Genomic DNA, 14,826 nt, shown 5'->3' on the forward strand with positions numbered 1-14,826 from the left:
TGAATTGTTGAATGTCAGCATTCTGGCTTGATGTTTTACCAGTGAATAATATTTAAAGTTGTATAGTGAATAATGATGAAGCATCACTTGTTTCCAGCCAAATTTATCAAGTTGTCAATATTTCTTGTATGTGTATTAACAAATGTGAAGCACCGTCTATGATGTACTGATTAGCTTTCTTGTCATACATACTACCACAATACATTCAACTTTTTCAACTCTGATTTCATGTTTTATACAGAAGAGGATGTAGAGATTGTAATAGCGCCACCACCAGACCAGGCTAGACATGAACCTCCAGCAGATCCAATCCCAGACTCTGTCATGCTAGAGTCACCCAGTTTGCCATCAATCCTACAAGTCTTTGCTAGCATGGGAGGCCTAGCACTCATAGCGGAGCACCTACCGTTGTTGTTTCCGGAGATCTCCAGGCAAGCGTCTGGGCCGGTCATAGAAAAGGGATCTGAATCGGCTGGACTTAGTGGCCAGTCAGAAGCCTGGGTCACAGTGGAACAGAATGAAGATGAGTTGTATGAGGCAAGTTTTTACACATTATTTCAAAAATACATTAGGTAAAGCTGATAAATAAATTTGTTCTCTACTTGCACTTTGCATTTCTCCTTTTGGATTTGCCAAAAGTAGAATAAGTTTAGATTGCCCATGGTAGTGGAACTCATTGTTTGATTCCTCTATTTCATTCAAAAGATGCATACAATGGAGGTTTTACAAATTAGACCATACAGGGTCAACAGCATGTAGTGTAGACACGACCATTCAAATCATGCAGTTTTAATAATTGTCAAAGCAACTGTTGGATGATGTTAAATCGCAGTTCTACATTTGATTTGAGTGATTTAAAAAACAAAGATTAAAGGCCAAATGATGAGGAGTGATTTCCCTCCCCATTCTTGACTTCTTACGTTCAAAAACTCCATATCAAACAATCTGAATTCACAAATGCTGACACAACTTTCCTTTAGGTGTTGAAGAAGATCATGTAAACTTCCTTTTGTAAGTTTTTTGCAAAGTTATGGTTAAACATTTTTTCTCAGTTATATTTTGCATTATAAAAGTGTTATTACAATATTTCCTGGTTGTAAAACACAAAAGATGTCTGAAAGGGGTGATCATATAGTACATTCAGAGCACGGCCACAATACTTGCTAATTTACAAGTACTCGGTCTATGCCAGGTACAGGACTTACTGCCACCACCAGCACCACCGACAGCATCATCATCAGCTGGTCAAAGCCATGTGAGTAGTCTGGCCGTACCACCTCACTCCCTGGCAGCATTTGGGTTGTTCCTACGGCTACCTGGCTATGCAGAGGTGCTTCTCAAAGAGAGGAAGAAGGCACAGTGTCTTTTGAGACTGGTGTTAGGTGTCACTGATGATGGAGACGGAGGTGAGAATAACCAACTTTTCCTGGCGTATTTCTCTTGGTGAACACACTGACGGTGATGCAAAATATTATTGACAAAATGGTAGAGCTACAATGTGAACAAGCATTTCACTGACTAGAATATAATATGGTTTAGGTGTTAGACTGTACTACTCAGCCCCAACGTATTTCTCTATGCAGCTGGGATGTACTGGAGTGCCAATTGAAACACTGGCCTGTTCAAGCAATACAAATGCGTAATCATTTAGGAATGAAATCACATCCCCCAACTCATTTCTGAATCTATTGGAACTTGGGCTCATAACTAATATCATGGTGCCTTTAATAGTTGAACGTTGATGTTCACTCATACATTACACGTAATAGAAGGAAAACTGAAAATGTTTCACTATGTCATCATCAAAAGATGATTTCTACCTCAGTGCAGATAAGCAGTCATTTCATGACATTGTAACTGGCAGAATTTTGACCAACATGTGAATTGTTCAACACTGCTCTACAGGTCACATACTGTCTTCTCCGCTTGCATCGTCACTGCCAACCTTACCATTCCATGTGTTGAAGACGCTGTTTGACAGCACTCCGCTGACAACAGATGACGGAGTACTGCTCAGAAAGATGACACTGGAGATTGGTGCAATCCATCTAATCCTGGCCTGTCTTGCTGTGTTAAGTCACCACGGACCCAGAGTATCATCAGGGGTCAGTGCCCAACATGAGGTAAGACAAAGAATACATATTGTATCAACAAAGCAAGGAAAAACATTAAATTCCAGTAGATGTGCAATTAATTCAGCAATTTTGTCCTTTAATATTTTGACATATACTATACTTTGTCTGTTGCGGTCTATTCATGTTTATGGGACTTCAAAATATTGTGATTGTAACATACGATGTCTTGTCAATAAACGTGTTCACCACCAAATATGGCATGACCCTTTCCCCTGTAAATTAAGTCTTATATATAGTTGTGTAAGTTTAAAAATATGCATGCATGTACATGTATATGTATATGTTAGGATGACATGAATGACTGCATGTATCCTTCATCCTGCTATCTAGCTTGCTGATATCTGCGATATTATTCGCCATGGTGTATGCTTTGCATTTAAATATCCAGTGCTTGCATCATTTTCAGTATCTAGGTAGGTGGTAGGCATAACTAGCTTGTAACAGTTTCGCTGTCCCTTGCTACAGCATGCAAAGAATAGTTTGGCTAAGTCCCACTAGTATTAAGCATAGCAGCTTTTTGGTCCACCTCAGTTCTAACAAACTACAGATACCAACTGACAGGAGCCATTGGTGCTGTTTGCAGACAAGTAAGTATTGGCTTTTCCCTGGTGTGATGCGGGGCATTAAGTAGTTTTGTGTGTTGTTCTTTTTCTTCTCTCTCCCTCTCTCTCTCTCTCCAAAATACAATTATAGTTGTTTGTGATGCAGACCCAGCCTCAGCAACCGACCCAGCCGAGCACTACAGAGAAGTCACAGACGTACTGGGCCAAGGGCACTGGCTTTGGTACCGGCTCAACCACATCAGGTTGGGATGTGGAACAGGCACTGAACAAGCAGAAAGCTGAGGAAGAGCATGTCACGTGTCTGCTACAGGTAAATGGAAAGAACAAACAAAATATGTGTATCTTACCTTCTTTTTTTTTTTCATTTGCTTATTTACATTAAATGAAGAAATTCTAAAATAACTTTTAGTCTGTTTTTAGCTATTATAGACTATAGTCTATAGAAGCTATTGGGATGGGTATCCGTCTGGCGTCCGTCGTCAGTCTGTATGTATGTATGTATGTATGTATGTATGTCCGTTTGTGAGGCGTCCGTCCACTCAAATATCTTGAGAACCGCAGTACTTACTGATTTGATATTTGTTGTGTAGATGAAAAATATGATTTTGAGAAACTACATTTTTAATTTTTTGATATTGTTGAAAATAGGAAAATTAATGCCAAAAAATCTTCTTCTTCATAACCGCAGGTCAGACAGCTTTGTTATTTGGTATACAGGTCCCTAGGGATAACCCAATTTAGATTTGTTCAAATTGTGATGAAATATGCAAATGTGTATTTTTAAGGAAATTTTTGTCATTTTTGGTCAAAATTTGACTTACATTGTATGAAATTCTTGTACTGTATAAACCCTATCAATTCACCCAAGAAAAAAATAATTAATATGATTTTAAATAATTGAATTAATTAGGAAATCATCAAAGCCAAAATAATTTTAGTGTGGAATTATCAGAAAGTTCAACTTTTTTTTGACAGTTCATAGTGAAATGCTTACCATCTTGGAGGATTAAAACATGTAAAGGCAACTTTCCTGAATCCCAACTTTGATATATTCTGAACCACCATTTATGTTATCTAAAAGAAATTGCTCATAATAGTTTGTCATGATAGGGTGGTCAAATAAATAGAGATAGAGAAAGTTCTAATTTCCAGTTATGGTTGACTTGGTAAGGATAAAATAAGATTACTTTTTGAGGAAAAAAATAGAGTGGTCAATTAAAAGAGTGGTCAAAGTGATAGGGTTTTTATGGTAAAGCTGGGCTGTAAGATTCCTCATGTGCTATTTATAGCAATTATGCAATCTGTGTAAACAGTGCAATGAAAGTGTAACATGATTCCTCATAATGCTTTTGATGATCTTGAACTTCTTAATTTTCAAACATTTGTCTCTTCAGTGTGCTTTCTCTGAGTACGTACAGTCTCAACTTATTCAACAGAACTTACTTACAATGTTAATTTGAAAGTTAAAATGTGCTTGGTTAATAGGATGAAAATACTGATATTAAAAGATAACCAGCTCAAGATTCTTTATAACCTGACAGATATGCTGTTTTTTATGACGTAAATCTTGATTTAAGCAAGTCTTGTTTACTTTAATTAGAATGTAATTAACTCTCGTTTATTTGCTATTATAGACTAATATAGTCTGATGAAATATGCAAAATCTGTATTTTTACGGAATTTTTTTCCATTTTTGGTCAGGCCATCCCTATCAAAGATATCCACCTTCTTCATCAAAACATGTGTCACAAAAGGTTATTCTCTACATAACACAGCAGAGCTCTGTCAACTGTTGAGTCGCTTGTTTTTTCAAAACTGCTGGTCAGACAGCTTTAATATTTGGTTTACATGTCCCTAGGATGACCTTAGTGAGATAATTTCATACAGTCAGGAAATACTTAATTTTGTATCCATGTCTATAGTAGCTTCAGGGACTTTGGCCCTATGTTTTTGTACAATGTTTTCAAAACATCTTACCTTCTTGCCTCAATGGAATTTCTTCTTTTATTCACTTTTATACACCATTTATCAAAGTTTAAACTTGAGACAAACCAACAAAATAATGGTCAACCCATTCACAATATACACACTGTTACATGTAACGATCATTGGTAAAATTTTCTCCATCACTGTCAGGTACTGGCTAGCTACATCAACCCAGGCGGAGAAGGCCCTACTGAAGATGAAGACATTGAATGGGGTAGCATGGAACATCTGCAGAATATATTTCCACCACTGCTGACAGAGCTACTGAGTAATTCATGTCTTATTCCTGCAATATCATCTTATCTCAGGAATGACTCAGGTGAGAGTGTCAGCTGATGAGTCAGAAATTTGACATGATTAATTTCGTATACCTAATAGACAGTCAATAGCAGTGTTAAAATGGAGAGTTTATTCAAATTCGGTCAAGTAAATGAAAGTGTTCAGTCGCCAAACAGCAGTGACAGAATACAGCAATCAGCTACTGACTGTGACATATGCTATGTCTATCTATCATCCATGAGACCATATATATCTGTATATCCACCACATGTATTGGTCAGTCTGCACCTTACAACTCACTTAAGTTGCTTTGTAGTTGAAAAGTACTTGCTGTCCCCAGTCTTTGTAATGCCCTTAAAAACAGGAAACACCAGCCTTGCCAGCCCTTGCTTCAACGTTTGAATACCAGCCTCCCTGGCCCTGACACACTACTAAGTGATCGATAAGACCATCATAAACCTGGTCCCTTCACACTGACATCAACATTTTCAATCTCTTCTGTTTGTGTCAATCATTCCCTATAACTGTTATATTTTTCCTCCCTGCAGTGTTGGATATATCACGGCACGTTCCACTGTACCGCGCACTGCTTGAACTACTACGCGGCATGGCGTTGTGTCCTTTGCTAGTACCACTGCTGCTGCCATTGCAAGGTGGCTTGGACAGTGATGATGAAGACAGCGGTACAGAGAGCACAGTGTCGGTCAGTGGTCTACTGGAAAAGATGCAGTCATGTGTGGATACATACACAAGTAGACTCAAGTAAGTCAATCTTGGCCCCCATTCAGTTTTGGCGTACAGTACTCCTAGAGAGGATCGCAGTGCCATTTCACCCAGACAAAGTGCTATGACTTCAAATGGATGAATTGATAGAATGAAAATTATCTGTGCATCATCAGCAACTGATGATGGAAATCGATACTATGAAATCCATGCAATATTCATGGTGATTGTATCCCAAAACCATTCTTGAATAATTACTTTTTGCTATCTAAAGAAAACTTTTCTACTTCTACTTTAAAGAAGAAATGGTAAATTTATGAAATTGACACAAAAGGTGAAGCAATGAAATTGATACAAATATCAATTTTCAAGAGAAAATTCTGTTGTTTCAGTATGGGGAAGTTGAATGTAATGAAAGAATTACAGCCATATCAATCAAAACTTAGTTGTGATATTCAAAGCTGGTATAGGTCACTACAGTCATGAAGCCAAAAGAGATTTTTCCATTTAATGGTACTTATCACATGCACAAGCCAAGTTTGTCGTCTCCGAACAAAAAAATACGGGATTTATTCTCTGGTCGTTCTACGTCACGACAACCCGCGTCTATGTCATCAATTTTGGTGCGTCGGACCTTTTTTTTGTCGATCTTCGGTGTGCTCGTAAATATGTAAACAAACAACATGGCGGCCGATGTTTCTCCCACGATCAAAAGTCATGTAATGAAATCGATATTTTCACAGACTACGACATTACTAATCCGAACGATGTAAACACAATAGTGTATGCCTGTATATTCCGAAGGAATTACGTGAATAATTTGCGGAAACAACGAACTCGAAGCTGGTCGCGTATACCGTGGGTTCCGTACGCATTGCAAACAGGGTCAGGCGCGACGTTTACAGTGTTCGCGCCGTCGAGATTCAGTCGATATTTGTTCCCGAAAAATAGCGTATCTTCGTCTGTGATAAATTTCTAGGACTATGCTATCTTTGAAATAGAGTATAACTTTGCGGAAGGTAGCCTACGTGTAGACCGAGAGCTGTCATTTGCTCCACACACGAACGGACGTGAGCGCTAACGCACACGACGGACGACTGGAAATGATTGACAACTTGTGCACGGCGTACTGATATTTATTCTAAAGTAGTTCAAAAGTTTAAACGCGGAATCGTCATGGAAAACTTATTTTATTTTGCAAAAAATAACAAATTCTTGGCTTGTGCATGTGATAAGTATATTATTCCCTAATATTTTTCTTTGTTCAGCTCGGAAAATACTCGTGACGTAATGACCGTGTCACCACTCGTCTTCGACTCGTGGTGACACGGTCATACGTCACTCGTATTTTCCTTCGCTGAACGAAGAAAAATATTAGGGAATAATATCTAAATGTTTGTTTTGAATGTTAGAACTAACAAAGAGAAGATCACCAAAGGTCGCAAGTTGGAACCACTGACAGCGGAAGAGGAATCTGAATCAGAGGGCTTAGCATTGCTGGTACCTGATCTCAAACAAACTATGAAAATTGTTCTCAAGGCTATTGACAAGCTGAAAACACTTGAAGGTAAGTTGAGCAAACTGGTATATACAAACAGCGGTAGTAAGTACTGCATATCTGAATTAGTGCCTGATATTTTGTTAATTCTTGACATTGAACTTCAATCTTAAATATGCATTAACAGTGCACAACTCAAGTCATCAGTATGACATGATTCAGTACCTTGCTGAGTTCCAGATAAACTGTAACCCCAGGTAAGTTGAAGGTAGAATGTGCATCGGGGACAGATATTCCGATTCTCAACTTTTTTGCAATTCTTAACTGATCTGCCACTCGTGTGGGCTCATTCTAAAGCTTTTGGAATAGGAAGAATGTTCACTGTCTTATTTTTTTTGAAAATGGCAAATTTTATTTTTTCCCATAGAGGTGGCAGCCAATTTGAATTTCAAATATCAGTAGATGTTAGGTAATTTACTCTTCAGTGCCAAACTTTGCTTAGTGAACCCGGATTTTTATTCTTGATTTGGTAAAATAATCGTTGAAAGTTTCATGCAACCTTCAATGACTGCAAGAATTGTGCAAGTATGAAATGTTTCCTAAACATTAGTGCAAATGACAGTGCTTGTTTGAGCATGTACAAAGTGCCCAATCTACTCCTTTTATGGCGTTCTTCTCCTGAACAGAATTGAAACAAAAGAAACAAAAAAAAAATGTAACAGAAGCATTAGTCAAGCAAGAAGAGTAACTGTTCTACCGGCTTAAACCTTGATGGTACTGATACTAGTGACAGCAAGATCATTACAAAACAGGGTTCTTGAAAGTGTAATGTGCAGTAGTAAAGAGATAGTGTGGTGTGAATGTGACTTTGTGCATGCCATCTGATGGTTTATTTCATTGCTATCTGCAGGCAGGAACAGTACTGACGGTGTCAGTAATGGTCAGAATGGAAAGTCTCTACTCTCCAAAACCAAGGTATCGCTTGAAGACCAGTATATGGAAATTATGAAGGAATTGCAGTTTGGTAAGTCTCTTGATGAAAACTTCTCTCCACAAAAAGCAAGAGCACAGTTACAAATAAACGCAGAAGCTACCGCATATGATATAGACAAATGTTTGTTCTCGTAAGGGCATTTCTCTCAAAACATGTGTTTTGCCATGCCAAGCGAACTGCATGTCATGACCTGTAAGAGTACATAATTTCCACTATGGTAAGATATGCTGCACAAAACTTTCAAAAGACACCTCAAAGGAGAGATAAGGTCACAGATACCTCATCAGAAATCTCCCTCTATCATTTAAATGACAGACACGTATGAAATGATAACAGAGGACAGCAATGGAAAGCTCACTTTCAATGTGTCACATCGATACGCATCCAACATCAAGTCAGCTGGTGATGTGGCCAATGCTGCTCGTGCCAGACGACTTGCCCAGGAAGCTGTCACTTTATCAACATCTCTACCTCTATCAGCAACGTCTACCGTCTTTGTAAGGTGTGATGAAGACAGGTTAGATGTCATGAAGGTAGGTCAAATCCCCTAGCAGTCTCTGTCACATCTATCAAGGTGAATCACCTCAAGCATTGTTCCATTAGTATTGTAGAATTCTGAGATGGATAGCACACATTTAGCACTACATATATGACAGACTGTGTGTGTGTGCATACATCTTTAGGCATTTAGAGAAAAAGTCAAAACAAATCTCATATACATCACCTTGCAAACCAGAGAGTATGATGGTCATTTGGACAAACACCATGATATCCAACCCAGTATTCTTGAGTCATATTTGCATTTTGATACTTGTTTACAGCACAGATACTATTTGCATCATCTGTGTCATGTCTTTGAAGTTATGAATCTCCATGTATGGTATCTATGATGCCTCACAAATTTCATCTTCCGTAGCTAGCAAAGACCAAAACCAAACCAAGTGTAAAAGGTGCCATAACTAAGCCTGTCTTTATTTCGTATTCAGGTTATGATCACTGGGCCTTCAGAGACCCCATATGCCAATGGTTGTTTTGAGTTCGATGTGTATTTCCCGCAAGATTATCCACAGTCCCCGATGCTTATAAACCTAGAGACAACTGGTCAAAATAGTGTTAGATTTAATCCCAATTTGTACAATGATGGAAAGGTAAGCACTTTGAGTTCTAGTGCTATAGAGTGCTTTGTAAAGTGTCATGTGTGGTTGAAATGTATGCGTTAAATTCATTGTGCATCATTCTGTCAGTTAGCTTTCATGCTGTGTTCTTTTAATCAAATGAAAAATATCAAAGGAAACCTGATTATGAAAATGAAAAAAAATGTATAAATCAGTAAAACCTAGTGTGAGTGTCAGTTGTTTTAGTTTGATCTGAAATTCATTCAGAGGTTCCAAATCTTTCATGAAATCCTCTGGTATCTTTATTCAGTACTCAAACCTTTACATTTATGGATGTAAGTATATTCTTTCATTTTCATCAGTTGTACATTGTGTGAGGTTCAGTGATCACCATTGTGACAGTATGCATACTCTTCTGTGTATACAGGTATGTTTAAGTGTACTTAACACCTGGCATGGAAGACCAGAGGAAAAGTGGAATTCACAAACATCTAGTTTCCTACAGGTACTGTGTTTAATCCATTGTGAATCGTACATCTTTCAAGTTAGAATTATTGTTTCACAAAGAGTAATTAAATGATGTTTTCAAGTGTGAGAGTGTATTTCTACTAGAAATTACATGTACAGCTGGTTCTAAATATTCTCACTCTCCTTTTCAGTAGCATTGTACTTTGAGGGAAGTGGAATCTGAAACCCTGTTTTTGGGAAAGAAAACAAAAGCAAACCAGAAAAGAAATTTCTTTGTTACTGCAGTCAATAGAAAACACTGTTATGATTCAGTTACTTGTGATAAAAGTAGCGTTTTCCTCCTTAATTGTCACAGCACAGTGAGTTGACAGGTGTACAGCATAATTACAAACTTCATCCCTTTTCATTCCAGGTATTAGTTTCAATACAGTCATTAATTCTAGTGGCGGAACCATACTTCAATGAACCAGGCTATGAGAGGTCCAGGGGGACACCGTCAGGAACTCAGAGCTCAAGAGAATACGATGCAAACATTAGACAAGCCACTGTAAAATGGGCAATGCTTGAAATGGTCCGCAACCCACCAGCGTGCTTCAAAGAGGTGTGTGCACTTATTTTCTTTTCAAATCATAATTGTTAATCTTGCCACCTCCTTGTTCACTGATGTTTGACTGGGCATAATGTACAGTGAACCGATCATGATCATTGAGTATAAGGTGATATATTCAGTTCAGAGGTAGTTGTGAATCATATGTCCTTGTGAAAAGGTCCTGTAATTGAATGTGTATATTATTTTGTTTGTTTGAATAAAAAAACATTTCACCTATTGACTGAGGAATTTTAATGCAGTTTTATGTTGGTGCAAGGTAAATGCCAGGAGTTCAGGGTTTTGAAGGGACTTTGAGTGGCACATCTTACCATTTACAAGAACTTACGTGATCATAATCTGATCAAATTTGTGGTAACTACTGCAGTCTCAGTTCACTCACATTCCGAAATTCAAAAATGTCAGGGAAGAGATCCGTGAACACATTCGTAGGTCAGATTACACCACATGGCAAAACAGTGAAATTATCTGTAAACTGGTAGGAATTTTACTGTATGTAATCAGTTAACTGACAGTCACAAAATTGGTTCTTTCCTTTTCTTCACAACAGGTAATATTGACTCACTTCTACATCAAGAAACATGAAATAATGCGACAATGTGAACACTGGATTCAAGAAACCCAACAGTATTGCAATGACAAGAGAGTTGGAAGGACAATGTCTCACCACTTAGCTGCATTAAAGGTAAACTACATTCTGCATGTAGCCCAAATATCTTAACCCTACGAAGCCAGGCTGTAATATCCAAATAATCTTTGTATATATTTTTTTCCATGCAGTTACATTTATTGAGATGCAGAAGACACTTACGCAGCCCTGAGTAAATTTTTTTTTAACCCTTTCACCCCCAGTTCCCTGTATACAAGTCCAACTTTACCATAGAAAACAATGGATTTGGGACAAACCATGGTGGTGAAAGTTTTAAAGAAATAGTGTGGAGTTTTGTTTTCATCTGTGTCTCATTCACACTGATGCTGTTGATCAAATGTACCAACAGTTGTACCATCAGGCTGATCAGAATATCCGCAGATTGAATATGACGTAAATACATTTTATGATTTATCTTTTTGCAGAGACATACTGCTCAACTGCGTGAAGAGTTAGCGAAGCTCAAGAAACCAGAAGGACTGACCCTCAATGAAGAGAATGATGACAATAATGATGATGACGACGACGATGACGATGATGATGATGATGAAGTTGGAGGAGGAAGTCTCGGGAAAGGTTGCGATGGTGCTGTGAACAATCTAAGTGATCCTGGAGACCAGAGCAAAGATGACAGCGGTGCATCAGGCTCTGGAGACGATGGCAAAAGTGACTTGACACAAGCACCATCAATGACTAGCCTAGAATCTAGCTCTATATCAAGTAACATAGCTATTGGATATGATGAAATTGATGGGCAGTGAAAAAAAGCAAAACAAAGACTTTTTTATAAGTGTGATAAAAAAATTATAATGATAATAATCAGTCTTATGATGTTGTTATGCCTGTATAAAATGCAATAAGGTGTTTTTTACTTTGCTACTGAAAGAAGTGAGGGGTCAACCTTATGTAAACTTTTTCGTATGATTTTTGTTTGATGTGTGGAAAAGCCGATAGTTGTGTGTGCTCAATGGTCAAATGAATATTGGTCGATGTTTAATAAAGGGGTTGACCGACGTTTCATTGCCCCGTACTGATGTACTACTGGTTGTTATTAAAGCAATGTAGAGTTGAAAAGAAAAAGTGAATTCCTAGGCAGTTTTTAAATGCTGCAAACAAAATATTTACCATACTGCAAAGGAGAATGCTTTGCAGTGTTTTGTATATTTTTTTCCTGTTTTGTGTTTCAAACATTCATTTCATGCAGAGATCCTTGCAGGTCGATACTACAATGATGTAGAGGTTGATGCAAATATATTGAAGCTTAAGGTATTTTGTTAGCCTTTTATTTCAGTTTTGTTCAATAGCATCTACCACAGTGACTACAATTACATCTCTCATCCATGAATTTCCTGCCAAGACAGGAAAATTGTACATTAATATTTGTAGTTTAGTGTATATGATTGTAATGTGAAATTCTTTTAAAAGTAAAATATGTAAAATCCAGAAACTGAAGAAACTTAATATTCTGTGTGATTTATAGTGGTTTTTTTTTGTTATGCGTATACATGAAGAATGGAAGTGAAGAAATGTTGGTAAGGCTGTCTCAGTATGGTTGTCATATCGTATGCATGTGGAGAACTCAACAAAATACTCAAATATTCAAGAGAAAAAATCTCCTAGATGTCTGTGAGACGTGTCCGTGAACGAAGTTTGTGGGGAACTTCTGTTGTTTGTGAATCAACAGAGAATTTTGTAAAGTTATTGTACATTTTTTCCCCCAAATGTATGTATACAAGTATTTTTGCAGCTGACAGGCTAGGTTGAGTTATTCTTTATCACTACAGGTAGTATTTCAATAGCTTGTCATGTCCTCCTCTTGATAAACAGTTCTTGAGGAAAGTGCTCGCTTTTAGGTATTTAGGGATATATCAGATACATGATTTCACACTCATTTTGACTCAAAACACCAGATACCTTATTATCCATTGGGATTTTTATTTCACACAGCTGTCTTACTTTGTGGAAGTCATCTTTCATTTCAAAAATCTTTTGTCAGTATTTTTTTATTCATATCAATGTTGCAACCTTCCATCTCTCGGTCTGTAGTCACTCTTGTTGTGTAGTCTATACTGTCAAATGTGAAAACCAAATAAAGACAAAAAACTTCAAAAAAAGAAAAAAATAGTAAACCTATTTATCGTCCTTGTGATATTTTTACAATCCTTGTATTTGCATCATTCCTTTTCATATTGTGGTTTCCCTATGGACTCTTAGTGATTCGGTTCGTTGTTGGGATATCAAATGGTTTCCTTCTTGTGTTTGACCTTTTTAAAATTGGCAATTTTTTCAGACATGTTTGATATTGTATCAGGATACTCAGTGTAGTTAAACCTTGAGTGCTGTAATTTTTTCCAACCAAAAGTTTAGTGCAACATTTTACCAAGTTTCGTGTGATTTTTTTGATAATTTTGGACCAAATGGACATCACATTTCATTGGCTACGGTTTTTTACCTCATATTTGGTATGCATATAAATACCAAAAAGAGCTTATATGGTGAGTTGGTGGAGTCTGTATGTCTGAATGTGCGGATGTATGTCCGTCACACGCAAAAGCTCCCAAACGGCGGCCACACCTACCATCACAGTATTTGGTGTACAGGTAGACCCAGGGTTGAGATGTGACGTTCAAATGAACACGTTAGCGTCAAAAATATGCAAATGAGTTAAGAAAAAAGGAGAAATCCTGCAAATGTGGCATTAACTGAAACAGGCCACTCCACTGACCTTTAGTCATTTCCTGTCATCATTCATGAACTGATACATATTGGCAGACATGCTGAAACCCTGAAGGAGTGTGTTGAAACATTCCTCCGCTAAGCCTGTTCCTAAAGTTGACCTCCAGTACCTAAAATTTCAGACCTTATTTACTTTTGTCATTCTTGTTCCTCTGGTTTAAATATTTATTGATGGACCAATTCAAACCACACTGTCCTTGGTGGTATTTTTATCAAAATTTTTGCAAAAGTCTGAAAAAAATTCACTGGGTTATATTCTGTAAAGATGGCAAAATTTGACTTTGGCACTCAAAGGGTTAAAGCCAGTCTAATGTTCGAGAGGTAGTTTAGGTCTGAAATTTAGTAAAGTGATTGAAAAGAATGCAAATTCTCCACTCAGATGTGAAATGTGGCATGCCATTAAGATCCAGCTGTGGTTTTACGACTTATCCGGACACCAAACTTGCTAATTACCCAGCAACTTCGCTGATGATATTGAGACTTTGATCAGTAATTACCAAAGCACTTTGGTAATTCACCTCAAACTTGATACTTGATCTGGCTGCAGTAACTCCATGGGTGGCAAAGTGTAAACACAGACGCTGACAGCCACAGTGCATACAGTGATAACATAAACCAATTTGAGACATGAGTTTGCACTCAAAGTATTCAACAGTGTACCATACAAAAATTGCTGAACTAAGTGATGAATGCAGTAAACCTGCCCACTGCACCAAAATATTTCTGTAACTTCAATGCTTCAATGGACATCATATCTGATTGAACAGTCTTACTTAAATACTTTTCCACTCAATTCGTGCTGATTTAGGCACAATTATTGAACACCACTCAAACTTTCAATCACTTTCCTAAATCAACTTATACCTGCAGAAATGGTAAAGGAAGCTAGAATACATGTAAGATTTTCAATCTCTGTATCTCCATGAAATGGCATTCCTTGATCACATTTATGCTGATAGACAACCATTGCCAAAAGGCAGCAAAACTCCGCAACGATTTCGAGCTAAACTGACACAGTATTTCATATCCTGCATCAAATAAAATTGAAAACACAATCCCATCAGTGACATTTG

The 14,826-nt window shown here is 37.5% G+C and overlaps 1 protein-coding gene across 6 annotated transcripts in view; it reads left to right on the forward strand.

Moving 5' to 3' along the window:
- Nucleotides 1-13,150, forward strand: part of LOC139149398 (dual E2 ubiquitin-conjugating enzyme/E3 ubiquitin-protein ligase BIRC6-like) — a 49,811-nt gene extending 36,661 nt beyond the window's left edge. For 3 of the 6 annotated variants that reach the window (XM_070721134.1, XM_070721139.1, XM_070721136.1), the window contains 14 exons: nt 242-537; nt 1,193-1,406; nt 1,906-2,123; nt 2,829-3,008; nt 4,835-5,003; nt 5,512-5,725; nt 7,099-7,253; nt 8,095-8,208; nt 8,494-8,711; nt 9,165-9,326; nt 9,721-9,798; nt 10,174-10,362; nt 10,919-11,053; nt 11,443-13,150. In XM_070721134.1, the coding sequence (XP_070577235.1) occupies nt 242-537; nt 1,193-1,406; nt 1,906-2,123; nt 2,829-3,008; nt 4,835-5,003; nt 5,512-5,725; nt 7,099-7,253; nt 8,095-8,208; nt 8,494-8,711; nt 9,165-9,326; nt 9,721-9,798; nt 10,174-10,362; nt 10,919-11,053; nt 11,443-11,778 (2,678 nt within the window). In that variant the 3' untranslated portion in view covers nt 11,779-13,150. The remainder of the gene's footprint in view (nt 1-241; nt 538-1,192; nt 1,407-1,905; nt 2,124-2,828; nt 3,009-4,834; nt 5,004-5,511; nt 5,726-7,098; nt 7,254-8,094; nt 8,209-8,493; nt 8,712-9,164; nt 9,327-9,720; nt 9,799-10,173; nt 10,363-10,918; nt 11,054-11,442) is intronic. The other 3 variants (XM_070721137.1, XM_070721135.1, XM_070721138.1) reach the window with 3 other exon arrangements.
- Nucleotides 13,151-14,826: the final 1,676 nt, after the last annotated feature.

The sequence above is a fragment of the Ptychodera flava genome, chromosome 14 (assembly GCF_041260155.1).
Source record: "Ptychodera flava strain L36383 chromosome 14, AS_Pfla_20210202, whole genome shotgun sequence".
Lineage (NCBI taxonomy): Eukaryota > Metazoa > Hemichordata > Enteropneusta > Ptychoderidae > Ptychodera > Ptychodera flava.